Source organism: Centropristis striata, chromosome 10 (genome assembly GCF_030273125.1).
Source record: "Centropristis striata isolate RG_2023a ecotype Rhode Island chromosome 10, C.striata_1.0, whole genome shotgun sequence".
Lineage (NCBI taxonomy): Eukaryota > Metazoa > Chordata > Actinopteri > Perciformes > Serranidae > Centropristis > Centropristis striata.
This window is the reverse complement of record NC_081526.1, coordinates 31,005,911-31,021,000: the sequence shown is the minus strand read 5'-3', so window position 1 is coordinate 31,021,000 and position 15,090 is coordinate 31,005,911. Positions and strand designations below refer to the sequence as shown.

The window sequence follows — 15,090 nt, the reverse complement described above, 5'->3', positions numbered from 1 at the left end:
GGGTGTGGCTACCTTGTGATTGACAAGTTGCTACAAGGGTGACCTGCCAATCAGGATAGAGCTAAATCAATGAGTATCCATGGTATACTTATTTTTGGATGTGTCCATGTTTTCATCAACTTAGGCCCTTTACCAGAGTGTTTTCAGTTCAGCAAGGTTAATTGTAACAATTTGATCGCATAAAAATGTCTTGTTCAGTGTTTGGTTGTGCTACAAGACACTCTAAGGAGTCAGCTCTTCATTTCTACAGTAGCCAAATTACATTTTGTTTTAAACCTTTTTCTTGCTACCTAAATTAGCATCCCAATTAATACAACCGTGAATTATGGATGCACTTTGCTAACCAAGCTAACTACCGATATCAATAGCTGCTACCTTAGCATTTGCTATGCTAACAGTACCTGGCCCCCCTGGCTTGGTACCCACCCTTTTGTCTAAATATAGTCACTACTGGCTCCAAGAAACCAAGATGGCCACTGCCAAAATGCCGACCTCAAGACTTTAAAACTGTAGTCCACATACCAATGGGTTTGTTACATTGGCTATGTCCACTTCTTTTATACATATATGATGTGAAGCTGCTGTTCCAGCTAACCAGTGGTGGAAAAAGCATTTAGATCTCTAAAAAGATCTCTAATACTTACATCTCTAATACTACAATTTGAGATTACTCCACTACAAGTAAAAGTCCTGCATTCAAAACTTTCTTAAGTAAAAATACAAAAGTATCAGCATCAAAATGTACTTAAAGTATCAAAAGTAGAAGTACTTGTTATGCAGAACGGCCCTACTCAGGTTGTCAAATATATTTTAAGTATATTATTAGATTATTATTATTGATGCAATTATGTAAGCAGCAGTTTATTTTCTCAACCCAGGGCTCACTTTAACCACTAAATACACTGTTATGTGATTTAATTTAATAAAATCACTTTAAATTGATCATGTTTTTATGTTAAATCTCCACCTGAAAAGTAACTAAAGCTGTTGGCTAAATGTAGTGGAGTAAAAAGTACAAAAATATGTCACATATGCTCACAGAACATATAAGAAATATTCTCCAAACACTAAAGTGTGCTTGTAAGAAAGTGAAATCAGATCTTGGCTCTTTTTTCGGCTCAGTATTGCATGTGAATTCCAGATTGTTGTCTAAGAGCTCATTAGTTCAGCCAGACATTTGTGTTTCTGGGCACTGAGCATTTCATCTTCCCTTTTCCCTATTAAAACTCTTTCTGTCAGCCCGGAGATTGTTAGGCAGTAAACAGTTATCTTCCACTTCCTTTAACAGATGCAGCATAGCAGCATGCCATAGAACAAAGTATGCAGTCAAGCAAGCTTGCTCACAGATTGTGATTCAGAGAGGCTTTTCATTTCCCATGCAAGCAATGAGTTTAAGTAGTTTAATGAAATGGGGGGACCTACCAATAGAGCATGGGTTTGGGTTGTCCACTTATTCGGACAGACATGGTGACTTCCTGTCCTTCAATGACAGCTTGATCACTCATTGTTACCTGTTTGAAATGCAATGTAAGTTAGAAACTTAGAGATGCATTTTACCTGTAAGTTTTATTTTGACAGATGTGTTGATGAAATGGCCACACAGTGGACAACACATTCATACAGGAACAATTAATTTTGATAGAATTAGGGACATCTTGTAAATAAAACATTTTCATGCAATATTTTGCAAACAACCAGTCAAAAATGCAGTGTCAATGGTAAACATGTAAAAAAAAATGTTTTCATCAAAACAAGCCGAGCTCTGTACAGTCTCACCAGGAATGCAGGGGGTTTCCTGAAGCGTGTGTCAATAGGTCGCCTGAGCTCTGGCCCTCCAAAATCCATGCCTTCCTCCAGGGGACTGAGATACTCCTCATCAGATGTAATAGGGCTGCTGATATCCCTAGGCACACCCAGGTTTCCCCTTGGCTCCTGTACAGAATCTGTAAAAGCAACAAAGTTACATTAATTCATTTTGTAATTTCACACAATACTGCTTGCTTGAAAATCTGATATGTACCTCTCATTTTTGTCTCTGTAAACTCAACAACATGGCTCAATGAGAACAATTCAACGAGTTCATGCATTTGAAAAAAACAAATCCCGCTTTAAAATATAATTAGAGTCTGATATGTCAAATGTGATAACCAGACAATAGTGGATTCACAGTGGGTGGAGCCAGTGATCCTCAGTGGGCAATTTATAGGTTCAGTTTCGCCTCTGAGTTGCTATGGTAACTATAAGTGAGGTTGTTCAGCTGGAATATATGGCACAGACATTTTGCTCAGTGAGATAATGACGAGGGAGCAAGAAAGAAGTCAGCTGAAACACAATGCTCTGCTGGGAAGAAACCACCACGATGTTTTTACATCTTGGTTACAATTTATGCTCATGATAATTCATCCAAGTCAAATGGGCATTTTTCAATGTTGATAAATAAAAACAAAAACAACCATGTCTGTCATGGTCAAAGCAGCATGATGCTTTTTATGTTTATATCTCTGTAATCTTCTTTGTGGTTGAACTGCTCTAATTTAATATCAGCAACTAAGTTATTAAATTTGAAGAACAAAGCAATTCATAGCACTTCCTTTGAATAGTAATCAAGTAATTTAAGATTAGGTGTCAAATTATGAGTCAAAACTGAAAGTTAACCACTACAAAACAGTACTAAATGTTTCATCTGATATCCCAAAGTGAAACGTACCTGCTTTAACAATCAGTGTGGCGCTGCTGGACGCTCTGCCCATCTGATTAACAGCAGTAACACAGTATTTTCCACCATCACCTATCCTAGCTGATTTGATGAGCAGAGTATGTCGTTCACCCTCCACCTTGACTGCATAATTTGCAATGCCGGCGATTTCCATATTTTCTTTTGTCCAGGTTACTAAAACAGAGAACACAGGAGACAAATTAAGCTATTTATGCATTAATTGTTTAAATATATAATTCATAATTACCTGTAAAGTTTTGTTAAAACAAAACATGTTACCTTCAGGAATGGGGGTGCCGGCAATGATGCATTTTAGTAGCACATCTGCACCGGCAGATGCTACAGCGTCCTGCAGGGGAAACTCAAATACAGGCGCCTCCATCGGGTCTTCTCCAGCAGACACATAAGAATCATCTGAAGAATCTGCACAGTTTAACAAAAGACAAGCTTGAAGTAATTTGTTCCCTGTGATCAAATTAGAGGAAAATCCCCTATCATAAGGAATGAGTAACTGGTTGATTAAACATGAAAAGCAAGCAGCGTGGAACTTCACACTACTACAGAAAGCTAAATGAAAGAAGCACAACAAATCTAACCTAACTCTGGAGACATGGGTCGAGGGCGACGGTGCTTTCCTTTGGTCTTCAGCTGTCGTCCCTCTTTGGCACTAGCAGTGGTCTGCTGAGGCTCGCTCGTCTTGGCGGGAACATCCTCTTCCATCTTTTCATCTTCAATAATAATCGCGGGGATTCTTATCTTTAAGGCTGGTTTAGGTAGGTCCACTTCCATTCTCTCCTCCGTTGGAGTAACTGGTGACATCCTTGGAGGCTTTGAAAGCGGTTGAGGAGGAAGATCCTGCACAATGACGGCCCTTTTTTGTACCAGTGGACTTTCAGGTCTGTTTTCAATTTTTCTTAATGCTATCTCTATTGGCGTCTTCCTTCCCGAAGTCTCTTCCTTTTGTGGTGTTTGCACAAGAGATTCATGGATGTGTGGAGATTCTTGCATTCGAGATACCCTTTGTACGAGCGGACTTGGTGGCCTTCGTTCAACCTTGCGTAATGTCATCTCTGCAACATTTCTGCTCGGCGACTCATCCCTTTGTTGATTATATAATGCTGGTGATGACGATCTCTGAATGATTTCTGTTACAGGACTGACTCTGCTTAATTCTCTCACAGATCGTTGTCCTGGTAAGTCAGACAACTGCATGGACTCTGGGGTGCCGGCAACTTCTCCAAATCGACTGATGGTTACAGTTGTCGAACCAGTGCTCGCTGTCTTTTGGGGTTGGGACTTATGCTGTTCTTGTTGTGTTTGCTGTTGTTGCTGCATTGGTTGCTGACTATGTTCCTTTTCCCTCTGTTCCTTTGCCCACTGGGCACGTTCTCTCTCTTGGAGCTTTTGAAGAACTTGTGGAGGAATCGGTTCAAGTTTCCTGAAAGGCTGCCGCTGCTTGCCCTTTAGAGTGAGCTGTTCCGTTGAAAAGGACTTCTTCATATGAGGTTTACCGACAAGCTTCTTAATGCGTTGGAGCTCCTCAGTGAACTTGTTCTCGATGTCCTGAACTTTTTGGGAGTAGCGAGGTTTTTCCTCCAGCGAAGCAGCTCTGTGTCTAAACATAGATCTCCGCTCAGCAGCATCCTCTTTCAAAGCCTCTCTTAGATCTTCCCTTGAACTTTCTCTAGAGATGCCCAAGTGGCTTCCTCCATCATCTGAATCCACAGATCCAGCGCGGTTGAACCCCGCCCAGGATCCTCCCGAGATGGAACCCTCTGGGATATCAAGGCTTCGCCTCCGCTCCTCTAGGCCCCGGACTTTCTCAAATACCTTTGAGCTTGCTCTGGTAAGCTTTGGGGATGGTCTGAGAGTAAATTCTTTACGGGAGTACTCGCTCAGTGGAGTCTGTGGTCTGGAGTCCTGGGTGTTACTTTGGGATGCAAATTTTGGCTGCTTAACCTTTTCTTCAAACTCCCCAGGCACTGTGTCTTGGTATTCAGTTGGCACAACAATCTTCTTCCGCAAGCTGAGAGGCGTAGTTGAACCAGAGCGACTTGGCATTGGAGAGGTGGACTGACGTTTGACGAGTCTTGGGGATGGGGGTGGGAGGGCTTGTGGGGGAGATTCTCTTGAAAAATTCTCTGACTGGCTCCTGAAATAGAGGATTTGAAGCAAAATCTGTTGGAATCAGTAGGCTGTTACGAATTCACAATCTGCTGAGTATTGTATTTTAGTACGGAATGTGAGTCCAATAATACAATCAGCACACTGAAGTCTTTTTTAACACTGCTAGGGTGATTTGTCTTTCTTGCCTGGTTGTGTTAGAGTGATCCTCATGTCCATGTGTTCTACTGTCATCTTCTGCACATTTGTCCATCACTGCATCTCATGTAAAGAGGAGATATGACATATTGTACAGGTAAGCAATCAGGTTCTTGAATTGATTATGTAAAGTAATTCTTGGTTTTCTTTTTGTTTTCCAGCATGCAAACGCAGCTCTCGTCAGCGTTATTTTCAGCCAAAGCAGGCAGCTGTTTTCACAGAGCTCTGTTTTACCGACTGCACATTGTCTACCCAGCACCAAACGGAGACAGACTTAGCAACTAGATGGTGAACAGAGTGGAGCAATTAGCAGCTAAAGAGCCATATTTTCCAAAACAGAGATAAAAGGAGAGCAAATGCTGGTAAACATGAATACTCTTCAAAATAAATGCAAATGTTGCTGCAATTAGAGAGGAAAAGTCCCTTCCCTTTCAGTGGACCACCATGGAATCTTATCTTGGAAAAAATATGTACAGTAGTTGATGGCAAGAGATAAATCCTTTCTGATCCTGTTTGAATTGTGCCATGAATTCGACACATGATTTTTGTTAATTTAAAAGATATTTTGCAAGTCAAGTAAGTTGCAGTTTGTCAATAAACTGTTGAAATAGACTGTGGAATGTGAATGTAAGCAGCGTTTTCTCAAGGTAGGGCTAATTTTAACTACTTAATATACTGTCATAAGCCCTGATTTATATAAAAAAAAAAAATGTGTGATCCCTTTGAATTTATCATGTTTTTTATGTTGAAAAGTAACTTAAGCTGGCAGCTAAATGTGGTGTAGAGTAAAAAGAACAATATTTGGTTCTAAAATGTAGTCGAGTCAAAGTATAAAGTTAAATAAAATGGAAACATTTAAGTAAAGTACGCATACATCAAAATTGTACTTAAGTACATTTCTTGACTAAATGTACTTGAGTACATTCCACCACTGGCGATTTCACACAACACTAAATGGTGCTTCGACACACCAACGCCAAACTGTGAATAATCGTTGTAATTTATTTGAAATTCATGGCCCAGGGTAAAAAAGTCTCGCCATTGACTACCGTACATTTCTTTCTGCACTTAGTTCCCATGGAGGATGCTGGAAGGGAAAGGACTTCACAGCTCTACATCTTGATCATAGTAACTTTAAGAAGTGATTACACAGAAAGTGAATGAGAATAGAATGGATGAGGAACAGTCAATTGCGACCTGCTGCATATTCAGTTAAACAGAATGACCCACTACAACAGCCATTGTTCTTTGCAATGACCGCCACTCTGCCCATCCTGCAATGAGGATTTGAATGGGAACATCTGCTCTAGTCTCATTCAATTTCTGTGAGTGATAATCTGTCAGTGTTGTCTTTCAGCTCATTCCACTGCCAGTATGTGGTCAGTTTCCTTTAAGGAAATAAAAGAAAATCCATGTCTGGAAACATGGATGATACCTGTATGCACAGCCTGGTCCTCAACATCCCCACTATCTTCTTTGGTCTCAAATTGGTCACCTTCATCCTCTGTTGTTTCGGAATCTGAAAAAAAAATATAGCAATGGAAAATGATTTGCCACCAAATTAGATTTTAGCATGAGCAATGTTTGAAAACTATTTGTAGAGAACAATAGGGAAAGTAAAATCAGTGCTTTAAATGAAAGCGCAAAGACAATAATTCATTGTATAAATCCATTTAAAAATTTTTTTTTTTTAAATGTCTTAGTACTAGTGGAAATCCATGTTTCCATAGTGGTGGCAGAGGAAGAAGAAGAAGCGAGTGTTACTGTTACACTGTTACTATAGGAACCAATAGACTACACTATGCTATTCATTTTACTCTTTAATGATGTTTGGTGAATGCAATAAAGAAATCCAGAGCAAATTCATGTTGAAGGTCACTTTTAATTGGACAATATTTTTAGACCAGAATCCCAGCTGTGAAGAAAAAAAAATTAGGCACACTACATTAAAAATATAAAAACAGATTCAATTCTACAAAATTTAGTTTCCATTGCAGTGCACCTATTCTCTATTTAGTTTAGCTGTCATTTAACCAGAAAAGTTGTCACCCTCGGGGTCTCATTAAGCACAGCTAAGCTAAATGTACTACATTTGCTGCAGCTGAATAGTTGCTGAGTCTTTATCATTCAGAATTTTCTCATCAGCATCTGCAAGTTAATATTAGGGAAGTGAATATAATACGTAGGAGCAGAATAAATAGAGGTGTTTCAATACTTTCTGGAGAAAACCATTCTTTCCATTTTGTCCCTTTTAAACATAAAAAAATTGCTCCAGCTGTACAATCTGAAAGATATGGACTGAGTGGAAAATCAGTCATTGGTAGAACTCAAAATAGAAAGCACTATTGAGTCATTGGCATTGGCAGCTCTCATGAGGTGTTTGCTTCACAGTAGGTGGAATTACTTATAAAAAAAACCAGAGGCATCTGTTGTTCCCTTTGCAGTAAGAGAACACAATAGAATTGTGTTTGTTATATCGAACACAGTAGAGAAATACTGCAAATGCTTGTATGAATTCAGTGGAAATAGTTTTATCTGTTATGTGTCTGGTCAGGCTCAATATGTTACTCAAAGCTACTAAATCTGCATGACAAGTTGCACATTCATGCAATATTTAATATACTACATTGTGGATTTCAAAATAAAGCTCCCTTAGACATTTTCAATACATTACCTTTATTCTAATAAATCAGTTTATCCGTTTATTAAATGTAGATGTTTAATATATGTCCTAAATGCCACCAGAGTCAGTTGCATACAAAGTATATGAGATTATTACAGTCTTTGTTTCAACAAAGCACTAAAACGCATCAGCACTTTCGGTCCAAACATCAAATACTAAAGCAGTGTTCATAAACAAATAAAGTACATTAAAGATATCATCTCTATAATCACAAAAGAAATGATATGCCTGTTGATGCTATTCTTATATGTAACCATTGATTTAATGAACAGATACACTGTACAAAGAATCATACTCTATAACCAAGTGTTCAAGATTTTAGATAAAAAAATGTTGCTGCAACATCTCCAAGAGGCCAGCCATTATAATGTTTTATAGACTGGACCTCAGCTGATACTGCATACGCTGCATGAAAGTGCCAAGTTTAATAAGACTGGGTATACACCAGGGCATTTCACTAAACATACACTTGTTTTTAGCCATGCTGTTGGAGTGGCTCGGGGGATGACAAGCCCACTACTTTAGTCCAGACTGAAAAAATCTCATCAACAAATAAAAGCTTGCTGTGACATTCATGGTCCCAAGAGGACGAATCAGATGACTTTCCATGATGTTTCATCTAGTGCCAAGTTTTCATTCATCCAATAAATATCAAGATATTATCTAAAGATCTACAACAAAAATGGTACAATTTGTTATAGATACTCATGGTTTCCAGTAAATGCATTCATATGACATATTGGGCTAGTTTGATTTAATTTCCAGTGAATATATAACATATAAGATATCTATTCTTTCCAATAAAGCTGCAAAACAGTACACACATACAGAAGTAAGACACTGCTTTAGTCTTGCTGACCATTACTATGGAGCAGATCCCCTATTGTTTACATGAACATAAACATATTCTTGCACATGGTTTAACACTCTTCCGATTATGGTAATGTGCAAATGAATACAGCAATGCAACAAAAATCGCAAAGAAGAATAATAAGATTTCAAGATAGCAAACAACAATGGATGTAAACAACAACAACAACAAAAAACATTCATGCCACATTGATTTTGTAAGACACGGAATGTAATCCGACAGAAGAGGAATGGGGCCAGGTAGGAGAAAAAATTATGGGAGAGCAGTTTGAGAAAAAAGTTAAAATGACGAGAATGAAGTCAACTTTTTGGGTTCAGTAAAGAGAAATGGTGTATATCCGAACAGTTAGGTAGACTGCAAGCTACAACCTGATTTTCATGCTGATTTACATGCATACAAGGTGTAGTTGTACTAAAATCCAACACATACATAAGCTGTTCTTGGTAGGAGCTACCACGACTTTTGTTTTGAGAAAATCTGCTTTCATGTAATTTATGTGAATTTTTTGTTACATATATTAGACGTTTTGAGAAAAATCAGGTCGTAGCTTGCAGTCTACGTTACCGAACTCAAAAAGTTGACTTCATTCTCAACATTTCGACTTGTTGTGATTGGTGATTTTGAATTTTACATTTTATAAAAAGTTTTTTTTTTTTTTTTATGTAATTTTGTTGTTGTCAGTAAATTGTATTTTATATGTTTTATTTCTGTTGTACAGCACCTTGTAACTTTCTTTTGAAAGGTGCTATATAAATAAAGTTATTATTATTATTATTTTCTCAAAGTGCATAATCTTTTTTTTTAATCCTCCTCTCATTATTTTTTTTTCTCCTACCTGGCCCTAATCCTCTTCCTTACAACAAACAGGCCACCTGTTGCAGAAATTCAATTGACTGATGACGTTTTTCGCCAGACTAATCCCAGCTTCTTCCTCTGACATTCTTGTTTGCCCATTTTTTGAGGAATAGTGCACAAAATTAGATTATGATGGCCTTCTTTTGGTGTATTTTAATGGATTAGTTGTATTTAAAAGTAACTTCAAATGACTTTAAAGGAAAGGTTTGGATTGTTCCAAGTCTGGCTAAAAGTACATCTTGAGTACTAAGCAAGTTCGAGATGAGGAGGCGATAAGACGTCACACAGCTTCATTAGTTGGTGGCTTGACAGGGCTATGATGGCAGTGAGTGACTGCTTGGGGTATTATTGTATCCCACCATAGTCCCATAGAAAGTGTGGTTCATAAACCTGTCACTGCAATCCTGCAGAAAACCTCACAGCTCAAGTTACATCCTACATGAAGAGATTTATACTTTGTTATGACATTTTTAAGAGGGGAAAAGAAAACAGCTTTTGCCTTTTCATCCCCTTCTTAATCTTATTTTCTGTTGTGCTAATTTAAATCTCACACTGTGATCTGTTCCCAGATTAGAATATTTCTAATAGTTTCATAATATCTAACAATAAAAAGGCACATAATTGTGATAAGGAACTCTAGAAATTCCTTCCTATTCTATGAGCAAAATCAGAAAAAAATCACATTATATTAGCATTTTAGTGAAACTTGCAATTCTTTAATTCTCTTGGTGATTCCTGATCAGAGTTTGAAGCTAGTTTCTATTGGCCAAAGTGATTATAATCCACCATAACATTGGTCTAATCTTGTTTTCCTTACGGTGCTTTATCTCATTGTTACTGCATTTGTCACCGTCAGTTGACAAAACATTTTGTGTCCGGTCAATAAAATGCTTCAGTCAACAAAATATTTGACAATCTTATGTGCTCCATTTAATAAATAGTTAAATCAGTATATCATAAATAGACATATGATTGACAAATATAACATGAAATAGCACTTGCCTGATTTTTTCTTTGGTCTGGATTTTTTTTCATGGCCACTGTTGGTATGTCCTCGACAGGTATTTTTTGTCTTGGCTTACATTCAGCAGCAGGGTATTCCCCGAGATACGCTGGGGGTTCCGAGCCATTACTACACGCCTAAATCAGGACTTTTTTCTATAAAGACGTCAGCTATTAATATCTGACTTGGAGGTAAAAAAAAAAAAAAAGAAAAAAGATTCAACTTGTTATTTACTGTAAGTCTGCTAACATGCAGATAAAAGCTTCTCAATCAGAATGCAAAAGGAAAAAGGCACTTTGGTCCATTACATAACAAGTTGCACCTCAGAGTGTCAGCACTTGATCTGAGAGAATCCGTTTCTGAAACGCATAGAGCATAGATCTCCATCCGCAGGTGGAAATGTCTGTTGAATGCATATCATCCACTCTGAGGGAGCCCCCCTGTCCACACAATAGCCAGCGACAGTGTAAGCATCTTCCCCCGCTGTGTTCCACCCCACAGGCAGTGCACACCGATAGGCAGAAAAACCAGTGGGAGTGATCCAGCCCTCTTGAGATCAGTGTTCTACAGCATTGGTTGACATTTTTCATTTTTTCCTTCCTCCCCATGTGTCTGTGCCTTATTCTTCAACTGGTGTAACGAGCCGATGTTGTGTTGTCGGCAGAGACGGGGAGAATCACTGCAACGGCTAAAGGGACCTCCTCGCTCCTCTGCAGCTCTCACTGCTTACACTGGCTACACAAAGCAATCCTACCTCTCCTACACACAGGAATCACAACACAGCTATCGTGTTATTGTATATTTCAGCTGCTGCTATGGTTTGATGCATGTACTGTAGTCATTCTTGAATATTCTCTGCTAGATTTAAACAAGCCAGTATGTAAGAATCCTTTCGCCTGAGGGAAAGGAAAAGGCATTACTGCTTACACATTTCATTTCACCACCCAGTATAACTCAGTACACAGAAATAGCTACGCTTAGAAATGACATTTCGGTGCACGTAGCAGCACACTGTGCTCTGGACAAAATAACACAGCGAGCATGCTGAGAGTTTGCTCTCAAATCTGAGTAAATTCATATTATAAGAGGCTAAAAAAAAGACCTTGACTTCACAGCATGAATCATGGTACGTCAATAAAAACGCATATTTAATATATAACGGTTGCAGCCGCAAACACTTTCATAATAGCAGATACCTACAGGCTTAATTGCATGGTTTGTTCATTATGTAACCACAGAGAGTGCCTTTTTGTTTCCTTGGCAGCTGCACCTTATGTGGACCTCTTCTGGGGAAATCTATCAGAATTGTCAGAGTTGTGATAAAAATAAAACAAGGTTTTAATCATAGCTGAAGCACACTATGCACTGGAATAATACCCTGTAGCAGAATCATTGTATCCTCACTGTATAACGTAACTGTATACACATTAGTTTGTCTGAGTCAGTGATTCTCAAAGTGTGGTTGGGGACACCCCAGGGGTCCGTGGCACTCTGCCAGCAGGTCTACGCTGCCTTTTATTCAAAGCTGTGTTATAGTTACTATCACATATTCATTGTGAGAATGACTTACTGATGCTAAATATTGCACCTTTAACGCAGTATTATTAGTGGTGTGTAAGAAACATCAATACAGTTTAGGGTAACGCTTTATATTAAGGTCCTTGTAATAATCATTAATTAACAAGTAATAAGGTATTGTTCTTGCTTTAGATCCCTTTAGCTGCAAAAAGCATAGTTAACTCTTAACAAGTGCATAGTTAACCTATAATAGATGAGCAATAAAGTATATTTTAATATCAATAAGCAAACAAAAGATTAATAAAGGCATGGCAAAGTCATAATGGGTAGGTTATTAGTGTTTGTAATGCTATTATGAAGAATTATAAGATACTCATGAGGCTTTTATTAATGTTCTTATTATACATCTCTTATAGCCTGCTATTAGCTGTATTATAATGCCATTATTAACACTTATATAGGCTTATAAACACACAGTAATGTTAATAAGCATCTTCATGAAAAAATATATTTTTTAAATGTATTTTGCTGCACGAGCACTGTTAATACTGTCACTGCACAGATTTGGCCTAATGCAACATGACTAAGTTTTAACACCCAGTTTAACAAACAAAAATTGCAAATAGAGGAGAAGGTCACATTAATCAGTCACTGTTTTGTATGACATCAGTTACTTTTCAATCCACACTGTGCAACTGATCCCAGAGAGGTGTCACCATAAGATCAGGTACAGATTTCAGTATTTCAACAACCTTTACCCATTGCCATATCCTTTTCTGTTATTCAAGAACTATTTTCTCCTGTAATATTATACATTGAGCTGAATGGGAGCATGACATATAGATCTTTCATACACTTACAGTATAGAGTTACTGTGATAATGACTAAACAGTCTGCTACTCCAAGTTGTTGAACAGCTCCAATAAACTCCTTTGGATGTTCCTGTCCATTAAAGAGCACTCATTTTTGATCTACTATTAAATGTACTTATTAAAGCGACGTAGCAATGTCGGGGGTTTCCACAGTGCAGCTGCAGCTCCACCTGTTCACTCACATTAATGCTGCAGGAGGAAAACAACATGGTGAGGAAACTATCCTCTGGACGGGGGCCATGGTCCTGCTCAGCGGTGACATCTAAAGTTCCCAGTCTTGGGGCTGTGTATTACTCTGCAAATCAGTCAGTTACTGAACAGTTCTTGTCAGCTCTATGCAGCTTTTAGCTCAGTATTATGCTGCTGTTTGCACTGTTTGCAAACAATTTCATCATATTAAAAATCAAAAGTGCTAATATCTCAGTCTTGTGTGTACACCTTGTTTCCACTGCCCTCCAGTGGCATAGAATTTGTTTAAACTTGCACTTATGAATATTTTCATATAAACAATGGGTCAAGTGATCATTGAAATGATCAAGGAGTCACTTGGGTTGACAGATCTACAGATTATTATTAGCCAACTCTCCAGCTCCAGCGTCTTTCAGATCAGTGTTTTTCTTCTATAGTTGCATCTTTTTTGTTTTGATTCTCTCTGCTGCCATCATAAGCCGTGATTCCATTAAATCAAATTTTGAAGTGAAATTTTGAGATGACGCATTAAATAAAATATGAATTCGGGACTTTTCCATCAACAGGTTTAGATCAAATAGACAAAGCTGCATTAACATACTTTTGTCAGAAGATGGCAGTTTAATGTGCTGCTGTAGGCGAATCCGTCAGAGATTAAGAAGAGCTTAAACAAGACAAAAAAATAATAATAAAAAAGGTTAGTTGGACAACTTTGGTCACCCATAATAGAAAATATGTCTTCAGGAAATAGATTAAATAGTGCAATTTATAATTGTTCTTTCATGTAAGCTCGTCTTGACGGAAACAGCTGATCAGTTATGTGAGTTAAATGTTCGCTAGGTCGGAACTTATTCGCAAAAATCGTTTCCAACTCCCATTTAGCGCATTAACTACACCAAAAAAACACCTTAATCGAGCGTAAAAACGTTTATACACATTTTTGAATGTTTTTTTTTTTCAAATTTATGCGTTTCTTTTCTCATGTGAATCTTCAAAATGCGCATTGAAATTACATACAGCAACCAGTGGCAGGCAAAGTTAGCAACTACCAGGAGAGCAAAGTGGGGCATTTACAAGCTAAATTGCTAATAGGAATTTATTGGATTCAGGTGAGGAACCATTTTCCTTTTTTCCATTGTCTTCAAGAATCCCATCTGCTTGGCAAAGAATGTGGTTCATGAATCTTCATTCAGTAATGGATATCAAAACAGTAAAGGTCTCCAAAAAATGTGTCGGCGGGATGTTTAAAAAAGCAGCTATGTGCTATATATGATGATAATATTTCAATATTGTGTAAATAACCTTCACTTTCCCCATGTGGCAAAATTTTATGCAAATGTTAGGATTATCTATTGCACTAATATGATTTTTAAATTCTTACATATCCATGAAACATATTTGACTGACTAATTGACACAATTAAATGCTGAACTCAGAAGAGTATGGAGACATTATTCAGTTAAAACATTATTTAACATGAGCGACGCATGACATGGCAACATATGGCAGACATCTTTGAGCTCCTGTGTATTAAGTATAGTCATGGATTCAAAATTGGCCCTTTCCCTGATCTGTAGAGGGGAAAAAAAGTCACACAGGGCCGGCAGGCTAAAATTAGCAGTGATGTCTTCCTGTGTAATAGGAGAGACGATGGCCTGCTAACATCACAAAAATCTAAGGCCTGGCACATTCCACTGTATAAATAACTAGGGAGAGTTGGTGGATGAGGGGGGCGGTACGGAGAGAGAGAGAGAGAGAGAGAGAGAGAGAGAGAGAGAGAGAGAGAGAAGGGTTGAGGCAGTTTCATTGAGTGATGGGACAGCTGTAGACTACGCACATGGAAAGCAATTGGGAGCTGAATCAAACTGAAGGTTAAAATGGAGAGCCAAAGGAAAACTTCTGAACTGAGATCTCGTCAACTTGTTTTCAAACCTTGTTTGAAGAAATCTGATAGGATTGTGACTACTGAGTACTGCAAATACTATTGAGCTACCACTGTCTGTGATTCTCAGTATCTGCATCACTTGCAATGCATAAAATCGCACCATGTATCTGGTCTAA

The 15,090-nt window shown here is 38.0% G+C and overlaps 1 protein-coding gene across 1 annotated transcript in view; it reads right to left on the bottom strand.

The window, feature by feature from the left end:
* spegb (striated muscle enriched protein kinase b) overlaps positions 1–15,090 on the bottom strand; it is a 54,912-nt gene that overhangs the window by 36,371 nt on the left and 3,451 nt on the right. Inside the window, exons 2-8 of the mRNA XM_059342338.1 lie at positions 6,474–6,557; positions 5,029–5,095; positions 3,313–4,868; positions 2,996–3,139; positions 2,708–2,890; positions 1,777–1,943; positions 1,423–1,511 (exon numbers count right to left, since the gene is read on the bottom strand). Of these exons, the coding sequence (XP_059198321.1) occupies positions 1,423–1,511; positions 1,777–1,943; positions 2,708–2,890; positions 2,996–3,139; positions 3,313–4,868; positions 5,029–5,095; positions 6,474–6,557 (2,290 nt within the window). The remainder of the gene's footprint in view (positions 1–1,422; positions 1,512–1,776; positions 1,944–2,707; positions 2,891–2,995; positions 3,140–3,312; positions 4,869–5,028; positions 5,096–6,473; positions 6,558–15,090) is intronic.